Genomic DNA, 24,366 nt, shown 5'->3' with positions numbered 1-24,366 from the left:
GTTGCGCAACGTAAACCGTTAACTCCAAACGGAAAACGTTTCTATTGGACAAATGCAGGTAGGTCCCTCTCCTTTTCGCTCCGTTTGCTTCCTAGAGTAAACGGTTTCTATTGCAAAACGTTTTGCAACAGACCAAGCGTTTTGCAACAGAATCCGACTAATGAATACATCTATGGGGGCGCACGATTGGCCCAGCGTCGTCCATGGTAGGAGAGGGAATGGCCGGCAGGTAGAGCAGTTTGCAACGCCAGGGTTGTGGGTTCGATTCCCATGGGGGGCCAGTATGAAAAAAAAATATGTATGCACTCACTAACTGTAAGTCGCTCTGGATAAGAGCGTCTGCTAAATGACTAAAATGTCAAATGTAATCAGCCAAACAGTTACAAAACGGAACGTTCTGCAACTAAAACGAGAGTTTCAATTGGACAAATTCAGGTAAGTCCCGCCCCATTTTGTTCCGTTTGCTTCCGTTTAAGAAACGTTTTGCAACAGAATCAGCGTAATGAATATGCCCCTGATCTGACGCTCTAATTATCTAGCTGTTTCTAGCACCACCTGGTGACCAATTTATCATGACAGCTGTCCATCTCTTGCTGTCAGAATAAGGGTGACAAAATACCCTCAAGATAGCAAATGAAATGGGTGAAGATGTGGCTAACTTGTCAGTGGAATCATTACTTTAAACGGGTATAAAAAAGTGTATCTGATTGGTTTATGAAAAAATGCGTGGTGAAGATAGTTGATGATTAGGCTTGCAGAAGTCAGAGGGTTTCACTTCACACATCAAGGTTAAGATCAGCCCAAGGCCGGATTACCAAACGGGCATGCATGGCTTGGGGGCCCCCTGGAAGTCGGTGCTCCAGGGCCCCAAATGCAGCAGTCCGGGCCTGGGTCAGCAAAGTCAGCCAGGTGGCACAGGTTCTGAGTGATGCACTACTTTTGACCAGGGCCCATATAGCTCTGGTCAAAAGTAGTGCACTATAAGGGCCCATAGGGCTCTGGTAAAAGAAGTGCACAATAAGTGCCCATAGGGCTATGGTCAAAGTAGTGCACTATAAAGGGGGAAGAGGGTGCATTTGGGACATGCCCATAGTGACCACTAAACACCTTTCCTTTGGATCACTCAGCCATGCTTTTTAGTCCCTGATAGCTTAGCTAATGGGTTTATGAACAGGCCTGAGAAATTAATGTAGGCTCGCAGGCTACACCAGTACCTTTTCACACCATCATACCAACCTGAACTTTATTGTTCCGACTTGGATTTTCTTTTCATATTCTCCTTTCCAGCACGATTACAGCAACTATGGTGGATGACATGTAACCAGGCCAGTGTAGTACAGCTCGGCATGGCTTGGCTCAGTTGGGCAGTAGTGCGAAAAGGGTAAATGTGCCTGCCTGTAGCAATTTATTTATTATTTTAAGTCAGCCAGCAGGGAGCAGGAGTAGTCTGTGATATGCTGTGAAACTTCTCGTCTTTACTGTGCTGACGTTGCCATTGCTGGGCAATAAGCAGGCATTCCATTTAACTCCAAATTCCAAGTTAAATTTACAATTACATTTTATCCATTTGTTTTGTTGGAAGGTTTGGTTTTCTCATTAAAAGGGAAAAGCCAGGGGTAGATGTAATTACTTTACATGCTTAATGACCACTAGCTATGACAACAAGGCAGTGAATATGGAAATGTGGATTGTGTGGATTAGCATATTGATGTCTTTATTGTTGCTGTTGTTTGTTGTTGTTGTTTAAAACTAATACCATAAGCCCTCACTTTGGTTCAACTGTATCTTTTCCTACTTTATAGACTGGAATTATAGTAGACTATACTAATTGAAAATGCACCTTTTTTTATTCCCAACAACAATTTATATCTGATTTGCAAACATTGAAGGCACAGTAACTCATACGATTACAATTGTTAGAGTTGTGATTGTGAGAGCACAGGGCTAAACGATGCTATTATTATTATTATTATTATTATTATTATTGAGGTGTAAGGTTTTTGGGCAAATGTTCTCCAGTGTGCATGCACTCTGACATAATATTGTCTCCAGAATGACCAGCAGTAGACCTATCTATATAAGCTGAAATGCACTTAATGTTGTATACAGTAGCTTTATATCCACAGGAACACATTATTTAATTTGCTAGAGAACATAATTTATTTCATATACTTCACGCTCATAAACAGCACTGTCTGCTATTCCTGCCATTCCCCTTTAATTAAAACAATATTCACAGGGCATCGTTTGGCAAATATTTCTCTACACAGCTTCATGTTTATAGACCTCTGTACTGGCATTCCTTTCACAATAATATACACATCCTTGTTCACTTCAACAAAAAGGCTAAACAAAAACTAACTAGTGATACATTCACTTTTTTTCTCAAATAATCAACATTTTCTTTTCTTCTGGCAGAAGAATATAGTAAGAACACAAAATAAGAAGTTTTCATACACACATGCAAGTTTATATACACAGTAGTCGAGGACACACAGATGTGCAACATGGAGTTATCGCTTGAACAAAACTGGAGACGCATCACTCAATCAAAAAGCATACAGAATTAACTCAAAGTCCACAAATTACAGCATTGATTATGTACAATATTTACTCACACACACACACACACGAGAACAAACACATACACACACACAATAACCCCCCCCCCCCCTCCCCCGAAATATACTTATTTATCTTTACCATAGTCAATGCTGTCACAATTAGGTTAAGACAAGGTTTAAACACATCCAGTACCATCATATAGCTGCAATCCTTGTTCATAAACAATTGGTACCTTATTGAATGCATAGCACTGCTGAGGTGGTAACAGTAGTCAGTAGCTTTGGTTTGACATCAGCCCAATCAGAATGGCTTTGCCATGTCACTGCTACTACTATAAATACTCAAGTTTTGTTGATTTATGTCATCACTTAAAAATCATGAAATCAAAAAGTCAGCTGTTGCTAATTTGTAGTGCATACCAAGACACAAACAATCAGACAACAGACTTTACTGTATCCAAGATGATGTAAAGCTAACACAAGAGCACACACCTACATGTACTCATTATTGGAAGCCTGCCCTTTTCTTTAGATATGAGGGGGCAAGCAGACAGCAGTTTTGATACAGTGGACTACTAACACTACGATATACTCAGAAACGACACACACAGAAACAGGAGAGCAACACCGGCAGCGAGCCACAGAAAACACTATAGAGCCTTGTAAAGATGTAGACTTGTGAATGGGATATGAAAACACTATAGAGCCTTGTAAAGATGTAGACTTGTGAATGGGATATGAAAACACTATAGAGCCTTGTAAAGATGTAGACTTGTGAATGGGATATGAAAACACTATAGAGTCTTGTAAAGATGTAGACTTGTGAAAACACTATAGAGCCTTGTAGACCTGGAGATCATACTGTTTACAGTAACAACAACAGATATCTGCAGGATTGCTTGTAAACATCAGATGCATTTGCCAAATTTGGGTGACATTTTAGAGAGGGGAACATTATATAGCACTAATGAAATGCCATTATGAAGTGTAAGATTTGTAAGTTAACATTGTATTGAATTATGTGCATTGTGTACACACAGTTTGGGTATATATGGCTAAAAGCCTTCAAAATGTAAGACTTTGTTACTGATTCTAAAATGTCATCCAAATTGTCAGTATGGTGTTTAATATTTTTTTTTATAACAAGCACTGAAATTGTTTACTCAAAAAGTTGTAAAACTTTTACAAAATTGCTTAAAATATGCAAGCAGTTACACTCACTCTTATGCAAGCAGTTATTAAATAGCTTATTGCTCTCAGTTTCTCTAAAATGGTAGCTGATCTCCCCAATTCAGTTTAAATGGGATAATCTTCCAACTTCATCTCGATGGATGTTTGTACCTTCACACATATGTCACGGTCACAGCAATGTAATGATGTACTTGAAAATGCTGACTGCAATGAGAAGGGACATCACACACCACACACACAGTTTACTTCCTGTTTACCTTCTGTACCCTTCAGCCTCCTGTTCTGTTGTCTATGCGGAGAACGCTCCAGTGAAGGAGAGGCACATTTAAAAAAAAGTCCCTTCAGTATCTTGAATAGGAAGCAGCATGACATGTCAATATAAAGTTCAGTGCCACAAGCAACGCTAAACAGAAACGCCAAATCAAAAGGCTGAACATAAACAAAGCCCTTTCTGCGAGCCTGCATACAATACTTTACAATACAACACATAGGAGGAGAGAACAAGATTTGATAGATTTAAAAAATGGGATTCTTACATTTTCCCAACACAAAGGTTAGAACAGCTGCAGATACATACCTGCAAATGATGTAAATATCTTAAGACATATTGATAGATTTAGTATGTACACTTAAAATAACAACGATTAAAGTTATTAAATATGGCCTTTTTATTCTTGGGTAGAGAGCTGGTGCAAAGGGCTTGGAGATCTGAGTGTCTATATATGAATGTGGTAGTGTGGGGCAGAACACTGATAAAAACCTCTTTATGCATCTGTCAGTGTAAACTAATAGCCACAACTGACAACAAACATGTTATTATAGTTTCTGATGTTATCTGGGAGAAGCTTGGCTTCAAACCAGCTCCTGCGGGCTAAATCCTGTCCATCACCATGACTCTTCATGGTTGACAGTTCAAGGTGTGTGCGCATATCCAGCAGACATTACAAGTGCAGGGTACATAGAAACATAATGTGAAAAGACAGGAGAACATGTCAAGCCTGACAAAGATCCATCTATGCTCTTCACGGTGGCCCAGAAATACCCTTGTTCTCTCTCTGGTTCTGCCTCCCTGCCAGTCTGTCTGTCTCTCTGTCCAGGCCACCTGTGTTGCAGCTGTGTGATCTCTCCAGTTTTCTGATCATCTATTCCCCCGACTCTCCCACAGCAGGCTGGCTGTGCTCATTACAGCGTGTTTTTCCCTCTCTCCTCCATCTGTCCTGGCCTAATAAAACAGGCACTACTGACATCTACACAACTCACATAGCACTAACCCAGTACTGATTCCACCAGCAAACTCATAGCTGACAGCCATTGACACTGATATTTCCTCACACATACACCACTGATCTAGACTTCACATCAACCAACTATAGAACAGACTACAGGACCCACAGAGTTCCCTTCACAGCCAATACTATGATTGTATGGGTGGACATAATCCACACGCAATGACCCGGCCATCTATAAGTCATATAGATAGCCAATGAGCCACAAGCTTAACTAAAATATCCACTAACTGTTATTATTATATCATGATGAAATGACATTAAAATATTGATTTCATCCTTAGAGGGGTGTTGTGACATTCCCAAACAATACATTCACTGAGAAATAGGCGTTCTCTCGAACCCCAGGGATGTATCCAGAGGGTCTGGTGCTTGGGTCCTGTCCTGTACATAAATTCATTGATAAAGTGAAAGCATACTGCATACTGTTTCATAGAGATTTGGGGTGGAGGGGTTATGCAATTGAACTCCCTATGAGACCAGAAGGGGAAATAAAGAAATCAAATATCAAAATCCATTGGAAACGTTTGAATTAAACTCTTTGCACCATTCTGCTCCATGTTTCCCAGGCCGTCCCCAGGTTCGGCCCAGGTCTTCCCCAGGTGAGGTGGTCCTTCCTGGGGCTACATGAGGACATTGGCCCTAGTATCAGGCAGCCGGAGCCCCACCAGGCCTCCACACACCAGCACAGATGAGGCCAGGAGGATGGGGATGGTCTTGGTGATGCCAACCAGAGAACCAAAGATCACATTCCCCAACACGGCAGCTAACTTACACAGAGCATTACAGAACCCAAAACCTGTCCCTCTGAGAGAGAGAGAGAAAGAGAGACAGAAACAAATTACGAATGTAATTTAGTGATTTGCAGGCATTTGTAAGTATGTTTGTGTGTTTGTGCATGCGTGTTGTATGCACATAGAAATTGAGAATTCCTATTATTCTGCTAACCATACCTCCTGTCTGTAGGGAAGGACTCTGTGGTGACCACGTCCAGTGAGTTCCAGGCTGATATGCTCAGGCCGTTGTAAAGGCACAGCATGAAGATCATCATCGACTCACTGGTGCCGAACCACAGGAAGAAACAACTGATCCCTGACAGAACCATGGAGCCACCTGTCCCACACACACACAGACACATACAAGCGCACACACCACATTATTATTTTTTTGAACACCCTACATTCATGCTCATAACAAAGGTAGCCCTAAGAACAGACTATGCAGACTGTCCCTGTATGTACCTAACATCGAAAGGCGTCCAATCTTATCCATGAGCAGTGCAGAAACAATGTTTCCGGGCAGAACAGCCAGAGTTCCCAGGAAGTTGATAAAGTAGACCCAGTAGGCGCTGTAGTCGTCGTCAAACGTCATCTGACAGCCCGTCTTGTTGTGGTGGAACGAGCTGTTGATCACCTCTGTGCCGTCTATCAGTTTGGAGTCATCGATGTCTGCCATCAAAAATAGGGAAAGACAGGACAAAAGCTGAGAAAGGACAATACCCATTCCGCAAACATTATAACTGTCTCTGTGTAACCATATACTATGTCTATGTAACCATATACTGTGTCTGTGTTGACTATGCAAATGGAATATAACTGTTTTGATTCAGGATTGATGGCTTAGAAGAAAAGTGTCTCTGTCTGTCTCTCGGTCTGTCTCTCGGTCTGTCTCTGTCTTACCAGTGTTGTAGAAGAATGCCTCGATGAAGGTACAGTTCCGGAAGTAGGATCCCACCGACGTCACGTCATCAAAGTAGCAGTTAAGGAAGGTGGAGTCAATGAAGGTGACGGACTTCAACTTCATATTAACAAATCTGGACGGATCAACATAGGAAAGTGTATGTGTGGACATAGTTAGTTACTAATGCCTACATTTTACAGAGAAATCCTTGGTGGCTATTCTGTATTCAACTTAATAAAGTTGCTCCATCTTATCTAGTTGACAGGGACAGTGCAGATAAATCAACATGCCATATGAATATAAAAGTAGCATAGTAATGATTCACATTTTTCATCCATTCTCCATTTGAGTCCATAAAGTCCCCTTTTCATTGAGGATGAAGTTATAACTACTTGACTTGACCATGATTCATTAATGTGGAAGTTTTCTCCTTCCTTCCTACCTGTCGCTGATGAAGACCCCGTTGGTGTGGATCTGGTTCTCCAGGGTGAAGTTGAAGGTGAAGTCCTCGATGCGTTCGTTGCTGTGGGTCTTCACCTTGGAGGCATAGTCATCTGCCTGAAGGTGCTTGATGACGTCAGGGAACCACACAGACAGGCCGTAGTACCTGCATCCACACACACAGACACAGTGGGGTCGCAAACACCCAGGTTAGGTTATGTACGTAGCACAAGGAATTGGGTGTAGGGAGTCAAATCAGTGGGCAGAAAGACAGCTGCAGAAAGACAGCTGTTATACCAGAGCCAGTCGAAATGTATTGGTACTATAGAGGAAGAATACAATGTTTATGTTGGGTTTCCAGGAGTGATTTTCTCTTTTCCTCAGGCTGCTTGCATTCCCATCGTGTCACACTGAGAGGAGAGCCCAATGAAAATGTATTGATTCAGTTGTTCTCCTGAGAGCGGGGAGCTGCTACCTCTGCTGCTGCATTGGACAGCTGACAGAAATGCAATGTAGCTGCAAGCTCAAAAGTCTCTGCTATTTCCTGACGAAGGGAATTAGCCTATTCTGACTTCTACATCTCTAAATGGAGAAACAAAACTTTATATTGGGAGAGAGGGAGGGAGCAGCAGTCTATTACATTACAACAAAAAGCTTACCCAAATGAAAGCGTAAACCACACAATAGCCAGCCTGATCGTGTTTTCTTTTAGAGGGTAGTCAAAACACTTCATGAAGTTAACCAAGATCTGTGTGGAGAAAGAAAAGAGACACATCAATAATGATTTGTGAGAGTGCAGTGCAATGGAAGATATTGCCACTTCTATCATGACCATCTAGCGAGCCAACAGAAGGAGAGGCAGAGAAAACCCACCCCACGTAGCTCTGTCTTGGACCTGAAGAGGGCCTTGGAGACTGGGTTCCCTGACTCTGACTTCATCTCCACCAGCTCATCCAGATGCTTGGGGATCTTGATTCTGTTCACCTGGGATGGGAATTATGGGAAATTTAGTTTTCAATAACAAAATTAAATCAAGTCATGTTTATGCTGTTTCTTTCTTGTAGGCTACTGCTGGTGGAGAAATGTAACTGGAAGGTCGTCTGTGTATCATCCCTTCATTGGATATCCCTCTCTGGATGGTACAAGGAAACACGGACCCTGGAAGCACCTCTGAGAGCAATTGGAATTTACCTGGTTCTCTTACAGTATCCACAACTATTTTGCATTGCAATTTGATTTGCCCATGGAAATATGTAGGCTATGCAAATTCATTAAAATAGACGACGCCCAAGTTTTGCAATGCAAGATTGATTGAGCCCTTATGCTATTGCATTCGCAGCAAAAACCTGCATCTGAAAAATATAGGCTACAGTTGTATCATGGTTTGCTAGAGCTTTCGTTTGCTTTAAAGAGGTTTGTATCAGAGGTTTGAAGGGCTTTATTTTGCTTTACAGAGACAGGAAATCTGACTTCAAATTCAAAGCTCTAAATGTGGATCGACTGGAATGCTCTTTCCATCGCGTGTGTTTGAATGACACAAATCACCTTTCAAAACCTTCTCATATCACAGTTATGATCCTCATCACAGATTTAAACATGTCGCAATGGTGGCGGTTATAAGACAATTAGCTTTTTACTGTGAGGAGCAAGCACAAGCCCAGGCGGAAAAATACTCACTGTGAATACTTTTTCCGGCTGCCCACGCGCTCGCATGTTGGTGTCATGGATCTGTTTGAGGATCATCCAAGCCTCATCGTGCTTCCCGACCTGACAGGAGGGAGAAACAGGAGGGAATTAACGGGATTAACGGAGAAAGAACCGGGAGCGCTCCTCCGTGACAACCATGCTCACACAGGAGGAGATGGGCTGAGATGACAGGAGTCACGACAATGATGACTAATTTTACTTCAAAGGGTAATTCTCCTACAGTAACAGGCTCACTGTCACATACTTTTTGCTTTCTTATTTGCCATCGCAGACAAACCATGTGAAATGGCGTGAAATGTGTAGCCAAGGCCTCTGCCGCTGAAACATTAGGCTGACTCACTGTTTGCCTCATAGGCCTTTCTGTTAAAGAACAAATTATTTGTAACTTTCTCAAACATGATAGTAACCTAGGACAGTGCAATCTGTTCAATGGTTTTCTGAGGAAAGAGATGCTATAGGGCCCTGGGCTAATGATAATTGGTTATCAGATTTAAATAATGGATTAACTGGGCTATATGCCTATCTAGGAATGGATTAGCTTATAAGAAATCCTGCTATACCCTCCGACGAACCATCAAACAGGCAAAGCGTCAATGGACTAAGATCGAATCGTACTACACCGGCTCCGATGCTCGTCGGATGTGGCAGGGCTTGCAAACTATTACAGACTACAAAGGGGAGCACAGCCGCGAGCTGCCCATTGACACGAGCCTACCAGACGAGCTAAATTACTTCTATGCTCACTTCGAGGCAAGTAACACTGAAACATGCATGAGAGCATCAGCTGTTCCGGACAACTATGTGATCACGCTCTCCGTAGCCGACGTGAGTAAGACCTTTAAACAGGTCAACATTCAAAAGGCTGCAGGGCCAGACGGATTACCAGGACGTGTACTCCGAGCATGCGCTGACCAACTGGCAAGTGTCTTCACTGATATTTTCAACCTCTCCCTGTCTGAGTCTGTAATACCAACATGTTTTAAGCAGACCACCATAGTCCCTGTGCCCAAGAACACTAAGGTAACCTGCCTAAATGACTACCGACCCATAGCACTCACGTCTGTAGCCATGAAGTGCTTTGAAAGGCTGGTCATGGTTCACATCAACACCATTATCCCAGAAATCCTAGACCCACTCCAATTTGCATATCGCCCCAACAGATCCACAGATGATACAATCTCTATTGCGCTCCACACTGCCCTTTCACACCTGGACAAAAGGAACACATGTGAGAATGCTATTCATTGACTACAGCTCAGCGTTCAATACCATAGTGCCCTCACAGCTCATCACTAAGCTAAGGACCTTGGGACTAAACACCTCCCTCTGCAACTGGATCCTGAACTTCCTGACGGGCCGCCCCAGGTGGTAAGGGTACGTAACAACACATCACCACGCTGATCCTCAACACGGGGGCCCCTCAGGGGTGCGTGCTCAGTCCCCTCCTGTACTCCCTGTTCACTCATGACTGCATGGCCAGGCATGACTCCAACACCATCATTAAGTTTGCCGATGACACAACAGTGGTAGGCCAGATCACCGACAACGACGAGACAGCCTATAGGGAGGAGGTCAGAGATCTGGCCGTGTGGTGCCAGGATAACAACCTCTCCCTCAATGTGATCAAGACAAAGGAGATGATTGTGGACTACAGGAAAAAGAGGAGGACCGAGCACGCCCCCATTCTCATCAACATGGCTGTAGTGGAGCAGGTTGAGAGTTTCAAGTTCCCTGGTGTCCACATCACCAACACACTAACATGATCCAAGCACACCAAGACCGTCGTGAAGAGGGCACGACAAAACCTATTCCCCCTAAGGAGACTGAAAAGATTTGGCATGGGTCCTCAGATCCTCAAAAGGTTCTACAGCTGGACCATCGAGAGCATCCTGACTGGTTGCATCACTGCCTGGTATGGGAACTTCTCGGCCTCCGACCGCAAGGCACTACAGAGGGTAGTGCGTACAGCCCAGTACATCACTGGGGCCAAGCTTCCTGCCATCCAGGACCTCTATACCAGGCGGTGTCAAAGGAAGGCCCTAAAAATTGTCAAAGACTCCAGCCACCCTAGTCATAGACTGTTCTCTCTGCTACCGCACGGCAAGCGGTACCGGAACGCCAAGTCTAGGTCCAAGAGGCTTCTAAACAGCTTCTACCCCCAAGCCATAAGACTTCTGAACATCTAATCAAATGTCTACCCAGACTATTTGCATTGCCCTACGCTGCTGCTACTCTCTGTTTATTATCTATGCATAGTCACTTTAATAACTCTGCCTACATGTACATATTACCTCAATTACCTCGACTAACCGGTGCCCCCGCACATTGACTCGGTACCGGTACCCCCTGTATATAGCCTCGCTATTGTTATTTTTACTGCTGCCCTTTAATTATTTGTTACTTTTATTTTGTATTATTTTATATTGTATTTCTTTGGGATTTTTTTTTTGTTGGTATTCTTTCTTAAGACTGCATTGTTGGTTAAGGGCTTGTAAGTAAGCATTTCACTGTAAGGTCTACACCGGTGTTATTCGGCGCATGTGACAAATACAATTTGATTTGATCCCATTGGTTACCTAAACTGTTCAGAATGAAACTCTTGAATTGAAAAGCTGAGACCATGCATGCCCACCAGAGAAGGCTGGTGGGAGGAGCTCTGGAAGGATGGGCTCATTGTAATGGCTGGAATGGAATAAATGGAACATGTGGATTCCATATATTTGATACCGTTCCATGCATTCCATTCCAGCCATTACGACGAGTCCGTCCTCCTATAGCGCCTCCCTCCAACCTCCTATGATGCCCCACACTGATGTAGCCTGTGAGGGGCAAACACTCTCCCTAAAACCCCATTTCCCATAATGCTTTACTTTACCTCCAGGAAAAATCTGGGGCTCTCGGGCATGAAGGTGAGAGCCACCACAGCACAGACGCAGGGCAGGGCGCAGACCACCACAAACACCCTCCAACTGTGGAACTGGTAGGCCGAACCCATACTGAAACTCCAGCCTGTAACCAATCACACGTAAGAGAACCCATCATCAAACAAGAGAATACATCAGCATATTTTACATTATGGTCACATTCTCAAGAGAGGGAGCCTCGATTTTATTTTATTTTATTCATACAGTATTTAGCTTGTCGTTGATCTCATAGTAGCTCAAAATTGTCAGAAGAGTGGGTCTTTTAAGTTACTTTTGAGCAGCTGATTGTTGCTTCCGTTGGTGATGTCTGTTCTATTTGCACAATTTCTATGGTGTTTATTGTGGAAGACCACACACAGAGTGCAAACAGAAATGAAAGAAAAGGGAAGGAAAGGACATTTGAAACGAGCAATTATCCTTGCCTGGCTACTCATCAACATCACGCCGGCCAAACGACACGCCCACTAACGTTTCTTCACCACGATGAGTCTGGATTTGCTTCTTCCCCGACGACTTCTCGAATGCGAACCAATCAAACTGTTCTGATTGGTCCCAAAAACCGATGGGTTAGACCAGAGCTGGCCTACATGAATCATGAATCACGCATCACACAATTTTGATGTCAGCACAAACGACTTCTAGGATGGTAGGTTCAGACTGATGTATGGATCGATCGATAGAGCAGCTGAATTAAATTCAGGATGAGTTGTCAGGCAACAGTTATCCAGCAATTCAGAATAGCAAGATCACCAGCAATGCTATTGAACTGAATATGGGTCCCTTGGGGAAACTGGTTGAATTATGTATTCTTATCAGGTGGAGGGCTCTAGGTCTTTCACTCAAACAGTGTTTATGAATGGTGTTATGGGAGCCTTATGCTGTGAACCTGATTTAACGCTGTTAATTAAAAAAATGCCATTTAATGAAAGCTGGCCCCACCACTGCAGTGGGATGTATGAGAGATTAATGAATATGTGGAGGGCTGGGAGAGCTCTAGAGAGAGGTTAATTGAATGTGTTGGAAAATTATTGATTGTTAAAAAGGTGCAATTATTAATTAATTCAGTTAAAAAGTTGCAATATGCAGAAATCACTCCGGCATTTCCTGGTTGCTAAAATTCTAATAGTTCGCCTAATTTCAGTTTATGTGACAAAACAAGCAAAACATCTCAACTGCTGTGAAATATATTTTCAATAGCCGAAAATATTGTAGTTTTAGCTGCTTGAAGCTGGTGTACAAAAACGAAAGTAAAAGACGCAAAAACAAATTTAAAGAACAGGAAGCCTAGAAATAGCACACATAGAACAGATCTACCGCTTCTTTTAGACTTAAATGAGAATGATCTATAACTCACATTTCTATGTGAATTTGGTCAGGTCGCCCAGAAAGTTACATATTGCAGCTTTAAATCATGTTGCACCTGATCTCATCTGACAGGCAGACTGTGTCCCATTAATCATCATAGCAGCAACACACACACCCACACACAATCAATTTCCCCCTCTCTAAATGACACTTATCTCAACACATTGTAAAGTCATTTTCTGGAGCATTCAATTGGAGAGGAATGTGCTGGACTAGTGATGTCTGAGTTGAAAACGGCTGCTAAAACCTTCAATTATATCTATCCTCAATCATTGTAATTAGTACACAGCCCTGTAAATAATCTTAGCCTCAACACTGAACTAACCGTGTACAGCACTGCAATTTATGCTTTTCTCCCTTAGGCACAGTATAACCCTTCAAAGCTTTAAAATGTATGTTTTTTACATTCTGTGAAATGGGTTATAAATATCTTAATTGTTGCCCACGTCAATGGGTGTTGGTGAAAATTTGAGGGAACGTCTAAAAAGTCAATATTTTACAGTAAAAGGGTGAATACAAAACAACGGGGAGGTACAGGCTGTTTTTTGCTGTCCTCATCTCCTTTGTACTCAAAATGACTGTTCTTCTGTGTGTGGGAGTGTAGCTACATTAGTGTAAGAGGGTTAATGCATTGTGTGTATATGCTTATGTTCCCTATTCGTATTTGGGGAAGGAGGGAGAAGGGGGTGGGATGTTTGTCGTGTTAGTCGTGACCTCCCACGTCTCTCCCTCTGGATCGTGCCTTTTCTTTTTGTACACACTTTGAGGGAATAACACCATTATCCATCAACAGGAGTGGGAGGTGAGGGGGTGGGGGGGATGTTAATGTGAGGAAATTACTGCTAGGAAATAATCTAAACGACAGATTGAAACTGGCTTTGATACCATCGCTTATCAACCACTGTGGAAGTCAAGCCAGCTATGTTCAAAGCAGGAAGAAAGGCTGTCATAGATGTTGAAAATTCATTCCTTTAAAGATCAATGACTCTAATTCTAGAGTGTTATGAGAATTCTGATATCTTTTCAACCACCCAGCACAGTATAGTGGTGGCACATGTAAACTCTACATTTTGTGCATCGAAGTCATCCACATACTGTTTTAGTGTTCATCTATAGAACTGGGGTGTTACTGTGGTTTTGTGCTTAGTAATGATGACGCAGTCCTGTAGGTGTGTGTGGAAGGACGCCAAGGATTCCCAATGACGCACTACCATGAAGACCGTCTCAATTCCTTACATTCAGGGTATTGTGCGTGTGTGCATGTGTGTGTTGGTTTAAATGCATGAACTCTGTGTTTGTGCATGGATGGATGCATGCGTGTGTGTGTGTGTGTGTGTGTGTGTAAACATTCCACTGGTGGTAATGTGTGTGTGTGTGTGTATGTACGAACATGTATGTGTGTGTGTGTGTGTGTAAGATTTGGAATGCTGCAGTGATTGCCTTTTTATGGCGTTGTAGCTGTGCTGTGAGCCCCAGAGGGTTAGTGTTTTGCCCATGCCATTGGAAATCTCATTACTGGGATTATGTACATAATTGACTAAGTGTATGGATGACTGAGTCGGGTAGCGCTCTGCATCTGAGGCCTGAGAGAGAAAGAGAGAAGAAAAGAGAGACCTGAGAGAGAAGAAAAGAGAGACCTGAGAGAGAAGGAGAGAGAAGGAGAGAGACCTGAGAGAGAAGGAGAGAGACCTGAGAGAGAAGGAGAGAGAAGAGAGAGGAGGAGAGAGAAGGAGAGAGAACTGAGACCTGAGAGAGAAGAAGAGAGACCTGAGAGAGACCTGAGAGAGAAGGAGAGAGAGACCTGAGAGAGAAGAGAGAGACCTGAGAGAGAAGAGAGAGACCTGAGAGAGAGGGAGAGAGTAGTAGAAAAAGAGAGAGAGAAACCTGAGAGGAGAGAGAGAGACATAGAAGAAGAGAGAGAGAGATCTTAGAGAGAGGGGAAGAGAGAGAGAAGGAGAGGTAGCGGTGGGGTGACCTTGTAGGAGAGAGCTGAGAGAGAAGGAGAGAGGCTCATAATGTTGTGGGCCTATAGTAGGCCTTTATCTGACTTTGTTTTCTCTCTGCAGAGTCCTTGGTCACAATTTAGTGACTCAGGTAACCTGGAGAATAGTGAAACTGCTGCATCATAACCATTTTTTTAAACAAACGTTTTAGAGCCAATTAAACACTTTTCAGTTCTCAGAAACCGCCTTTCAACATTCTGCTACTTGTTAATGGAGGCCAGACCATTTCACTCAAGGCTTGTTCATAGAAAAAAGAACAGCACGAAAACAAATCAATTGACCCCAATCATGTGGCAGCTCTTGAAGGCACTAGGAACAAGGGAAAGTGTAACAGCTGGAAACGACAGGAGTATGTAGCTCTCTCCCCCCCTCCCCCTCTCTCTCTCTCTCCCCCATAGGGCACTGGTGAAAAGTAGTGCACTATAGTGAATAGGGTGTCATTTGGGACAGACAAAATAACTTCCCACCAGAGCACTAGTAGTGTAAGAAAAGGTAGCAGTATCCTACAGTATGATGAATCTCTGCAGGCTGATTCAGGCTTCTGTAGTATCCAGCTGTGCGTTTGTCATGGGGCTTTAGGACACATTAGGAACTGCTGAGTGTTGAAGGCATATGAGAAGTTACCTAAAGAGATTTAATGGAGTATTAAACACCAATGAGGTGGTAGATGTGTGGTAATCCATCATTATGTGTTTCTGATTTAGACAAAAGACTACTCCTCAGGCTCCTTGGCCACATCACTGTTGGCAGGCACTGCAGCAGTTTAGGAAAACATAAAAAAGTGCTGGAGTATGCAAGGCACGCTCAGAGAGAAAGAGAGGGGGGAGAGAGAGGTTGGAAAGAGAGAGGGAGAGCATAGAGAGCGAGAGAGGATAGAGGGAGATAGAGAGCGAGAGAGGATAGAGAGAGATAGAGAGAGGGAGAGCATGGAGAGCGAGAGAGGAAAGAGAGAGATAGGATAGAGAAAGGGCATAGAGAGAGAGGATAGTGTTTGTCAGAAAGAATGAGAGCAGAGTGGGTCTACTGACATGCCTTCAAAGGGATATCTGCACATCTGATAGCAGAGCTTTCTCAGTGAGACTCGCCAAGTTTCCCAGATTTTGTGTGTGTAGCCCTCCTCTATAGCCACTGCACAATAGAGAGAAACAGTGGCTTTTGAAACTGATCCACCCTGTGTGTGTGTGTGTGTTCATCTGGATGTGACCGGCACCCTCAACTTAAATGAACCCCCACTGTGTCAGGTATCATTGCCTTCAATGTCTACAGTGCAGTCAGTGTTTGCACAAGCAGGCGTTTCAGTGGCTCAGTGCAGCCGGCTCATATCCTCCATGCTGCCACTTCAGAAGCTCCTCACTGACGTCCCCCACGGCTCAGCTAAAGCACGCCTCTGACATAAATCATGGCTAGCTGTAGCTTTGTCCCGTTAGGTTAGAGCAAGGAGAAAAACCTAATTATGCTTGATCAAGAAGAACATACCCATACAGAGAGAAGGAGGAGGGGGAGAGTAAAGGTGGGTGGGAGAGATATTGAGAGACAGCGAGAGGAAAGAGAGACACACACAAAAAAGAAAGAAGCAGTAAAAGGGAAAGAAAGGATGAGCAGAGCGAGACAGGCTCAGAGAGAGAGAGCGACAGGCTCAGAGAGAGAGAGCGACAGGCTCAGAGAGAGAGCGACAGGCTCAGAGAGAGAGAGCGACAGGCTCAGAGAGAGAGAGCGACAGGCTCAGAGAGAGAGCGACAGGCTCAGAGAGAGAGAGCGACAGGCTCAGAGAGAGAGCGACAGGCTCAGAGAGAGAGAGCGACAGGCTCAGAGAGAGAGAGCGACAGGCTCAGAGAGAGAGAGCGACAGGCTCAGAGAGAGAGAGCGACAGGCTCAGAGAGAGAGCGACAGGCTCAGAGAGAGAGAGCGACAGGCTCAGAGAGAGAGAGCGACAGGCTCAGAGAGAGAGAGCGACAGGCTCAGAGAGAGAGAGCGACAGGCTCAGAGAGAGAGCGACAGGCTCAGAGAGAGAGCGACAGGCTCAGAGAGAGAGCGACAGGCTCAGAGAGAGAGCGACAGGCTCAGAGAGAGAGCGACAGGCTCAGAGAGAGAGAGCGACAGGCTCAGAGAGAGAGAGAGCGACAGGCTCAGAGAGAGAGCGACAGGCTCAGAGAGAGAGAGAGTGAGACAGTGTGAGGAAGAAAGAGAGGAAAGGCCATTTTCCCTTCGTCTTTATTGATGTGTGCAGCTTATTTCCAGTATAACAGCGTCGTAAATCACAGCCTTCTATCTCCCACCGGCACATCTTCATTCCTTAAATATCCCTATGTGTTTGTCCGTGTGCCTGTGAGTGCGTGTGTTTGTCTCTGAGCGCGCATGTGTGTATCCCCATGGTTTACATGCCTACATTAATCACTTCAAAAACTGTCTCTCTCCCAGTCTGCAGCCACTTGGAGAGATTACATTCCTTCACGTGCCAGCAGGGCAAACTGGCACCTTCACCTCTGCTGGTTGTACTCTGCCAACCTGGATTTGTGCAGATGAGTTTTAACATTGTGTCCTATTTAAAGATTTTCTTAAAACACAAACTTAACAATGTAAAAATATTATACCACATTCAGACGCATCATAACCAACTAACCAAGAAGGTTTAGTTACTAGGTTAAGTTACTGGTATAATGACCCAGGCCAAGGATGAAGCATAAAGACTCACCGTAGTGTGGTATAATGACCCAGGCCAAGGCTGAAGCATAAAGACTCACCGTAGTGTGGTATAATGGCCCAGGCCAAGGCTGAAGCATAAAGACTCACCGTAGTGTGGTATAATAGCCCAGGCCATGGCTGAAGCATAGATCTCTCCAATCATCCAGAACATGCACAGCCAGCTCAGGTGCTCCCCTCTCTTCTCTCTGGACAGCACCTCCGCAAAGAAGGAGAAGACTATAGGCACAACCCCCCCTGTTCTGAAGGAGACACAATGACAGGACACTGAGTAGGGACACACAGACTCTGCAGAGGGCAACATTTTATAAACCCCTAGAAATGATTTAAGATAAAATAGACCCATGTAAATTATTCTAACTTAACTAAAGTACATATTGCTGCATGCTGAAGATTTTGTGGCGCCTCTATTTTCTCGGAGGAACCTTTTGTATTTTTCAGATGTGACACAGCTTTCAAACTGTGGTTCAGTTTTCACTACTGTAAAAGTAGACAATAGGAACAAATACTGGAACAATGTTCCTCAAAATAAGCCAACTTTACCAAAAGGGCATTTCCTTGGCTTTCCAGTTAACCATTAGGCTTATGGACAGTCCTCAGAGACTCCAACACCCGCTAGCTCCCAGAAGGCCGTTTAGCTGGCAAACCTTTTCCATTACTTGGAGTCTCTCTGGGGAGAGGGGCGGGGAGGCAATTAGTAAATAAGCTCTTGACAGGGACCGTTACACCCCTCCAATGTTTTCTCTCTATAAATCAATGCTCTATTCTTACATTCCCAGACATGTGAAGCTAGAGGCCATGCAGCCAGTGAACAACAATATGGACATTCAGAAATGGTGCTATACAGTAAGTAGTAGCCTGATCCGTCATCCTGAACTCTTGTTTCGTTTCACTGTGTAGCGAAGCAGAATGTAAGCTTGCGAGATCAGAATGGTTGTACCAGGCTAGTACAGTAATTTCCAAATAATATTTCACTTGTCCATCATAAAGCTGCCTTTAACTGCCAAGTAGCACTTTTTAGACAATCATTTATCACAGAGCCTGTCACTTAAGGCCAACAAGACTGAAACAAAAAGGACTGAATGTTGTCATTTCATGATAGGAGGACTGAATGTTGTCCATTTTATGATAGAAGGCATGGGTTGGATTTAATTAAAACATCTAATACAAATAAAAAAACAGGCTTGTTGAGATATTGCTTTTATAGTTATTGTGCACTCCTTGAAAGAGTGAAATTATTTCTTTATTTTTTTGTAAAGCATTTTACCAGCAATGTTAAAAGCACTAATCCACTCCAAGTATAAGATGCACAAACGTCTCTGTAAAGACGCACCTCGATGAAACAAGGTTTAAATCCCCTGTATTAAATCCTGTGTTATCACTGATATAGCCTAGTTAGTGTAAACTAAAGGCTTTCATTAAGGATGTTAGGAGCACACTGACAGACAGGGGGATGTTTGACACATTCATTAGTCACACAATCCTATTCCTAGACAGGAGAGATTAAAACCTCTGGGGATAACATGGATGAAATATCAGAAGGGGGAGTGAGTGCATGTTGACCGAGGGATTTACAACTATACTGAACAAAAATATCAACGCAACATGCAACAATTTCAAAGAATTTACTGAGTTACAGTTCATAAAAGGAAATCAGTCAATTGAAATAAATGCATTAGCCCCTAATCTATGGATTTCACATGACTGGGAATACAGATATGCATCTGTTGGTCGCATACTTTTTTTTTTAAAGGTAGGGGTGTGGATCAGAAAACCAGTCAGTATCTGGTGTGACCACCATTTGCCTTTTGAAGCGCGACACATCGAGTTGATCAGGCTGTTGATTGTGGCCTGTGGAATGCTGTCCCACTCATCTTCAAAGGCTGTGCGAAGTTGCTGGATATTAGTGGAAAATGGAACACGCTGTCATACATGTCGATCCAGAGCATCCCAAACATGCTCAACGGGTGACATGTCTGGTGAGTATGCAGTCTATGGAAGAACTGGGACATTTTCAGCTTCCAGGAATTGTGTACAGATCCTTGCGACATGGGGCCGTGCATTATCATGCTGAAACATGAGGTGATGGCGACGGATGAATGGCACGACAATGGGCCTCAGGATCTCGTCACGGTATCTCTGTTTATTCAAATTGCCATCGATAAAATGCAGTTGTGTTCGTAGCTTATTCCTGGCCATACCATAACCCCACCACCACGGGGCACTCTTTTCACAACGTTGAGATCAGCAAACCGCTCGCCCACACAACACCAGACACGTGGTCTGCAGTTGTGAGGCCAGTTGGACATACTGCCAAATTCTCTAAAACGACGTTGGAGGCGGCTTATGGTAGAGAAATTGACATTTAATTATCTGGCAACAGCTCTGGTGGACATTCCTGCAGTCAGCATGCCAATTGCATGCTCCCTCAAAACTGGAGATGTTTGTGGCATTGTGTTGTGTGACAAAACTGCCAATTTTAGCGTTTTAGAGTGGACTTTTATTGTCCCCAGCACAAGGTGCACTTGTGTAATGATCATCCTGTTTAATCAGCTTCTTGATATGCCACACCTGTTTGAGAGAAATAAGCTTTTTGTTCATATGGAACACTTCTGGGATCTTTTATTTCAGCTCATGAAACATGGGACCAACACTTTACATGTTGCGTGTACATCTATTTTTGTTCAGTGTACATCTTCATTAAAGAAACCAAAACAGATTAATTACAACAAAATATAATTAATTGACAACGATCTACTGTGAAAGGCAGTCTATGGGAATTAAGGAATTAAGAAAGTAGAACTGCAGGGCTATTTGATGAAGGATTCATCATGGTTGTAGATAGCTATGTAGCCTAATTGGGACAAAACTAAGTCAGTTATCTTGTTCATGTCACATCTCACAATACATGTTTGAATCTCCAAGGTCATTTGGAGTTTGCAGTGTCCTACTGTTTATTTATTGTGCGTTATGTGAATTCATTACTCCATTCTTTAAGACAAATAAGTAGCACATTGCTTTCCATTCTAAGCCTGGTCAATCAGACTCACCCGAAGCCTGCGATCACGCGGCAGAGCAGGAACATGCCGTACCCCTGAACGAAGGAGGACAGGAAGGCGAAGAAGCCGTTCACACACATGCAGATGAGCAGACACTGTCTGCGGCCCACCTTGTCTGACATGCCCCCCCAGAAAAACGCCCCCACCATCATCCCCAGGTACACAATACTGCCTGCAGAGAGAGAGAGAGAGAGAGAGAGAGAGAGAGAGAGAGAGAGAGAGAGAGAGAGAGAGAGAGAGAGAGAGAGAGAGAGAGAGAGAGAGAGAGAGAGAGAGAGAGAGAGAGAGAGAGAGAGAGAGAGAGAGAGAGAGAGAGAGAGAGAGAGAGAGAGAGAGAGAGAGAGAGAGAGAGAGAGAGAGAGAGAGAGAGAGAGAGAGAGAGAGAGAGAGAGAGAGAGAGAGAGAGAGGAGACTTTAGATTTAAACCATTTCTATTTACACAGCACAAAGTAAATCATCAAAGCAATTGTCTTTGGACCTTCAAACAAACCAACAAATAATACTCTGTGAATTTTAAATGTGTATTTAAGAGCGGTTGTGGTAACTCTTAAAAGCCAATCTTAATGGTGAATTAATATCTTCTAATGGACCCTTCAGCAGAACACAAGTTAAAAAATATATATCCCCTGCTATTTTAATATGCAACGTCATAACCACTTCTAGTCCCTCTCTACCTGACATCAGATCCCTGCCAGGAGACATTGTGTACATCTCAAATGGCACCCTATTTTATAGTGCACTACTTTTGACCAGGGTCCATAAGGTTCTAGTCAAAAGTAGTACAATATATAGGGAATAAGGTGGAATAGGGTGCCATTTGGGACGCACCCATTAGGATTCATGGCTCGTCACAGTGGGCTAGCTGCTAAAGTGAAGGGTGTAAAAGTGTCACAGTAAAGTATGGAGCAGCATTAAGGCCCATTAGTGTTGATGATCGTTCATCAATAAGGACGTTTAATCACCAAATCTGTTGAATGACTCAATCTGTGTTGAATAATATATTTAACTTCTCCTGAGGGGAGATGTCTAAGGGTTGTTTGATTGAACAACAACTTGGTAAATCCTGCTCTTTCATGTCAACTTTTGCCTGTTAAAGCTATATCTCATGCAGGAACAAGTTGATCCGAACAACAAAGTATCTCTCTCGCCTTGCTGCCCCAACCATTACCCAATTTATACTGTATATTCCACTTTTCTTTCAGTTTTGTGTTCAATTACTGCACATCCCAAGAGTACACTACATAAATAGTTTCACCAAGAACTACACAATTCCTGTTACATGTCAGAATGCTAAGGAATTACAATAAGATTTACAGTGGGAGAAAGTCCCTACCGTAAAACACAACCCATTCCTATTCCCACTGTGATGTGATGAGTAAATACAGAATGGAATAAACCTGAATCCACTCGTGTAACATAAATCAATGGGATGAAGAGTGTGTTCAGTAATACAGGGTGACTTTAAAAAGGAGCCTCTGCTCCCTTTTAATCTCTCTAATCTGGAGAAGAATCGATGTCCCAGACAAAACAGCATCGATTTCACCCACTTATGATCATGATCTTGGCCTTTGACTGGAACACTATGATCCATTCTTCTCTATTATTAACACCAAAGTACTGTTACTGAACCCTGCTCTTCTCTAATCTCCACAAGAGAGTACTCTTCTCAAGCCTTCACAGTACCCACCTTTAATCATATAGTCCTGGTATGGCCACATAGTCCATTTTGTATGGCTTTCTAGGATTAAATTATTTAAAGGCTCAGTGCAGTCAAAAAACATGATTTTTCTGTGTTTAATATTTCCACACTATAATGTTGGAATAATACTGTGAAATTGTGAAAATGATAATGCCCTTTAAGTCTAGGAACTGTTAGAAAAAACTGCCTGAAATTTCAGCCTGTTTTGGTGGGATGGAGTTTTGGCCTGCCTGGTGACGTTACCAGGCGGTAAATTAGTTAATACACCAATAAGAGAGTTCCAAACCTCTCTGCCAATAACAGATAGTTTTCCCCTCCCCACTCAGACCACTCCCAGACAGTCCTAGTAAAATTCTTGCTTGAGAAATTGCTCTTTGCTAAGAAGCTATTTTTGTTTATTTTTTACAATTTTAACTGAAAACTATCACAGTAAGGTACTTAATTGTTACAGATAAATTATTTGATATTGAGATTGAAAAAAAACAACAGCATCATTGGACCTTTAAAGTGGAACTGACAGCATTTTAACAACATTAAATCTTATTAAAATCTGTTCAAATACACCCCCAGAAAGAATATGACTTTTTTTTTTACATTTTCTGACAAACCAGCACTTAGATATGGTCATTTTCAAGTTTTCATAAATTCATACAATGTTTGGGAATTACAGTGAATTTGGAAAGTATACAGACCCCTTGACTTTTTCAACATTTTGTTACGTTACAGCCTTATTCTAAAATGGATGTATTTTTATATCCTCATCAATCTACATACAATACCCCATAATGACAAAGGAAAAATAGGTTTTTAGAAATTTTTGCAAATGTATAAAATTACATTTACATAAGTATTCAGACCCTTTACTCAGTACTTTGTTGAAGCCCATTTGGCAGCGATTTCAGCCTCTAGGTTTCTTGGGTATGACGCTACAAGCTTGGCACACCTGTATTTGGGGAGTTTCTCCCATTCTTCTCTGCAGATCCTCTCAAGCTCTGTCAGGTTGGATGGGGAGCGTCGCTGCATAGCTATTTTTAGGTCTGTCCAGAGATGTTCGATCGGGTTCAAGTCCGGGCTCTGACTGGGCCACTCAAGGACATTCAGAGACTTGTCCCGAAGCCACTCCTGCGTTGCCTTGGCTGTGTGCTTAGGGTCGTTGTCCGGATGGAAGGTGAACCTTCGCCCCAGTCAGGTCCTGAGTGCTCTGGAGCAGGTTTTCATCAAGGATCGCTCTGTACTTTGCTCTGTTCATCTTTCCCTCAATCCTGACTAGTCTCCCGGTCCCTGCCACTGAAAAACATCCCCTCAGCATGATAATGCCACCACCATGCTTCAGATTTCTTTCAGACGTGACGCTTGGCATTAAGGCAAAAGAGTTCAATCTTGGTTTCATCAGACCAAAGAATCTTGTTTCTCATGGTCTGAGAGTCCTTTAGGTGCCTTTTGGCAAACTCCAAGTGGGCTGTCATGTGCCTTTTACTGAGGAGTGGCTTCTGTCTGGCCACTCTACCATAAAGGCCTGATTGGTGGAGTGCTGCAGAGATGGTTGTCCTTCTGGAAGGTTCTCCCTTCTCCACAGAGGAACTCTGGAGGTCTGTCAGAGTGACCATCGGGTTCTTGGTCACATCCCTGACCAAGGCCCTTCTCCCCCGATTGCTGGCCGGGCAGCCAGCTCTAGGAAGAGTCTTGGTGGTTCCAAACTTCTTCCATTTAAGAATGATGGATGCCACTGTGTTCTTGGGGACTTTCA

General features: G+C 43.2%; 1 protein-coding gene across 1 annotated transcript in view; it reads right to left on the bottom strand.

Annotated features, from left to right (window-relative positions):
• Positions 1-5,615: 5,615 nt before the first annotated feature.
• Positions 5,616-24,366, bottom strand: part of LOC311144929 (synaptic vesicle glycoprotein 2C-like) — a gene marked incomplete at its 5' end in the record, with an annotated part of 44,534 nt that continues 25,783 nt past the window's right edge. The window contains 11 exons of the mRNA XM_084181110.1: positions 5,616-5,848; positions 5,995-6,154; positions 6,283-6,489; positions 6,721-6,854; positions 7,164-7,328; positions 7,822-7,910; positions 8,036-8,146; positions 8,840-8,929; positions 11,745-11,878; positions 17,952-18,103; positions 20,912-21,092. Of these exons, the coding sequence (XP_084037236.1) occupies positions 5,665-5,848; positions 5,995-6,154; positions 6,283-6,489; positions 6,721-6,854; positions 7,164-7,328; positions 7,822-7,910; positions 8,036-8,146; positions 8,840-8,929; positions 11,745-11,878; positions 17,952-18,103; positions 20,912-21,092 (1,607 nt within the window). The 3' untranslated portion in view covers positions 5,616-5,664. The remainder of the gene's footprint in view (positions 5,849-5,994; positions 6,155-6,282; positions 6,490-6,720; positions 6,855-7,163; positions 7,329-7,821; positions 7,911-8,035; positions 8,147-8,839; positions 8,930-11,744; positions 11,879-17,951; positions 18,104-20,911; positions 21,093-24,366) is intronic.

The sequence above is a fragment of the Coregonus lavaretus genome (genome assembly GCF_964263955.1).
Source record: "Coregonus lavaretus genome assembly, chromosome: 17".
NCBI lineage: Eukaryota > Metazoa > Chordata > Actinopteri > Salmoniformes > Salmonidae > Coregonus > Coregonus lavaretus.
Note: the sequence above shows the minus strand (reverse complement) of the source record. Positions and strands in the feature narration are given on the sequence as shown.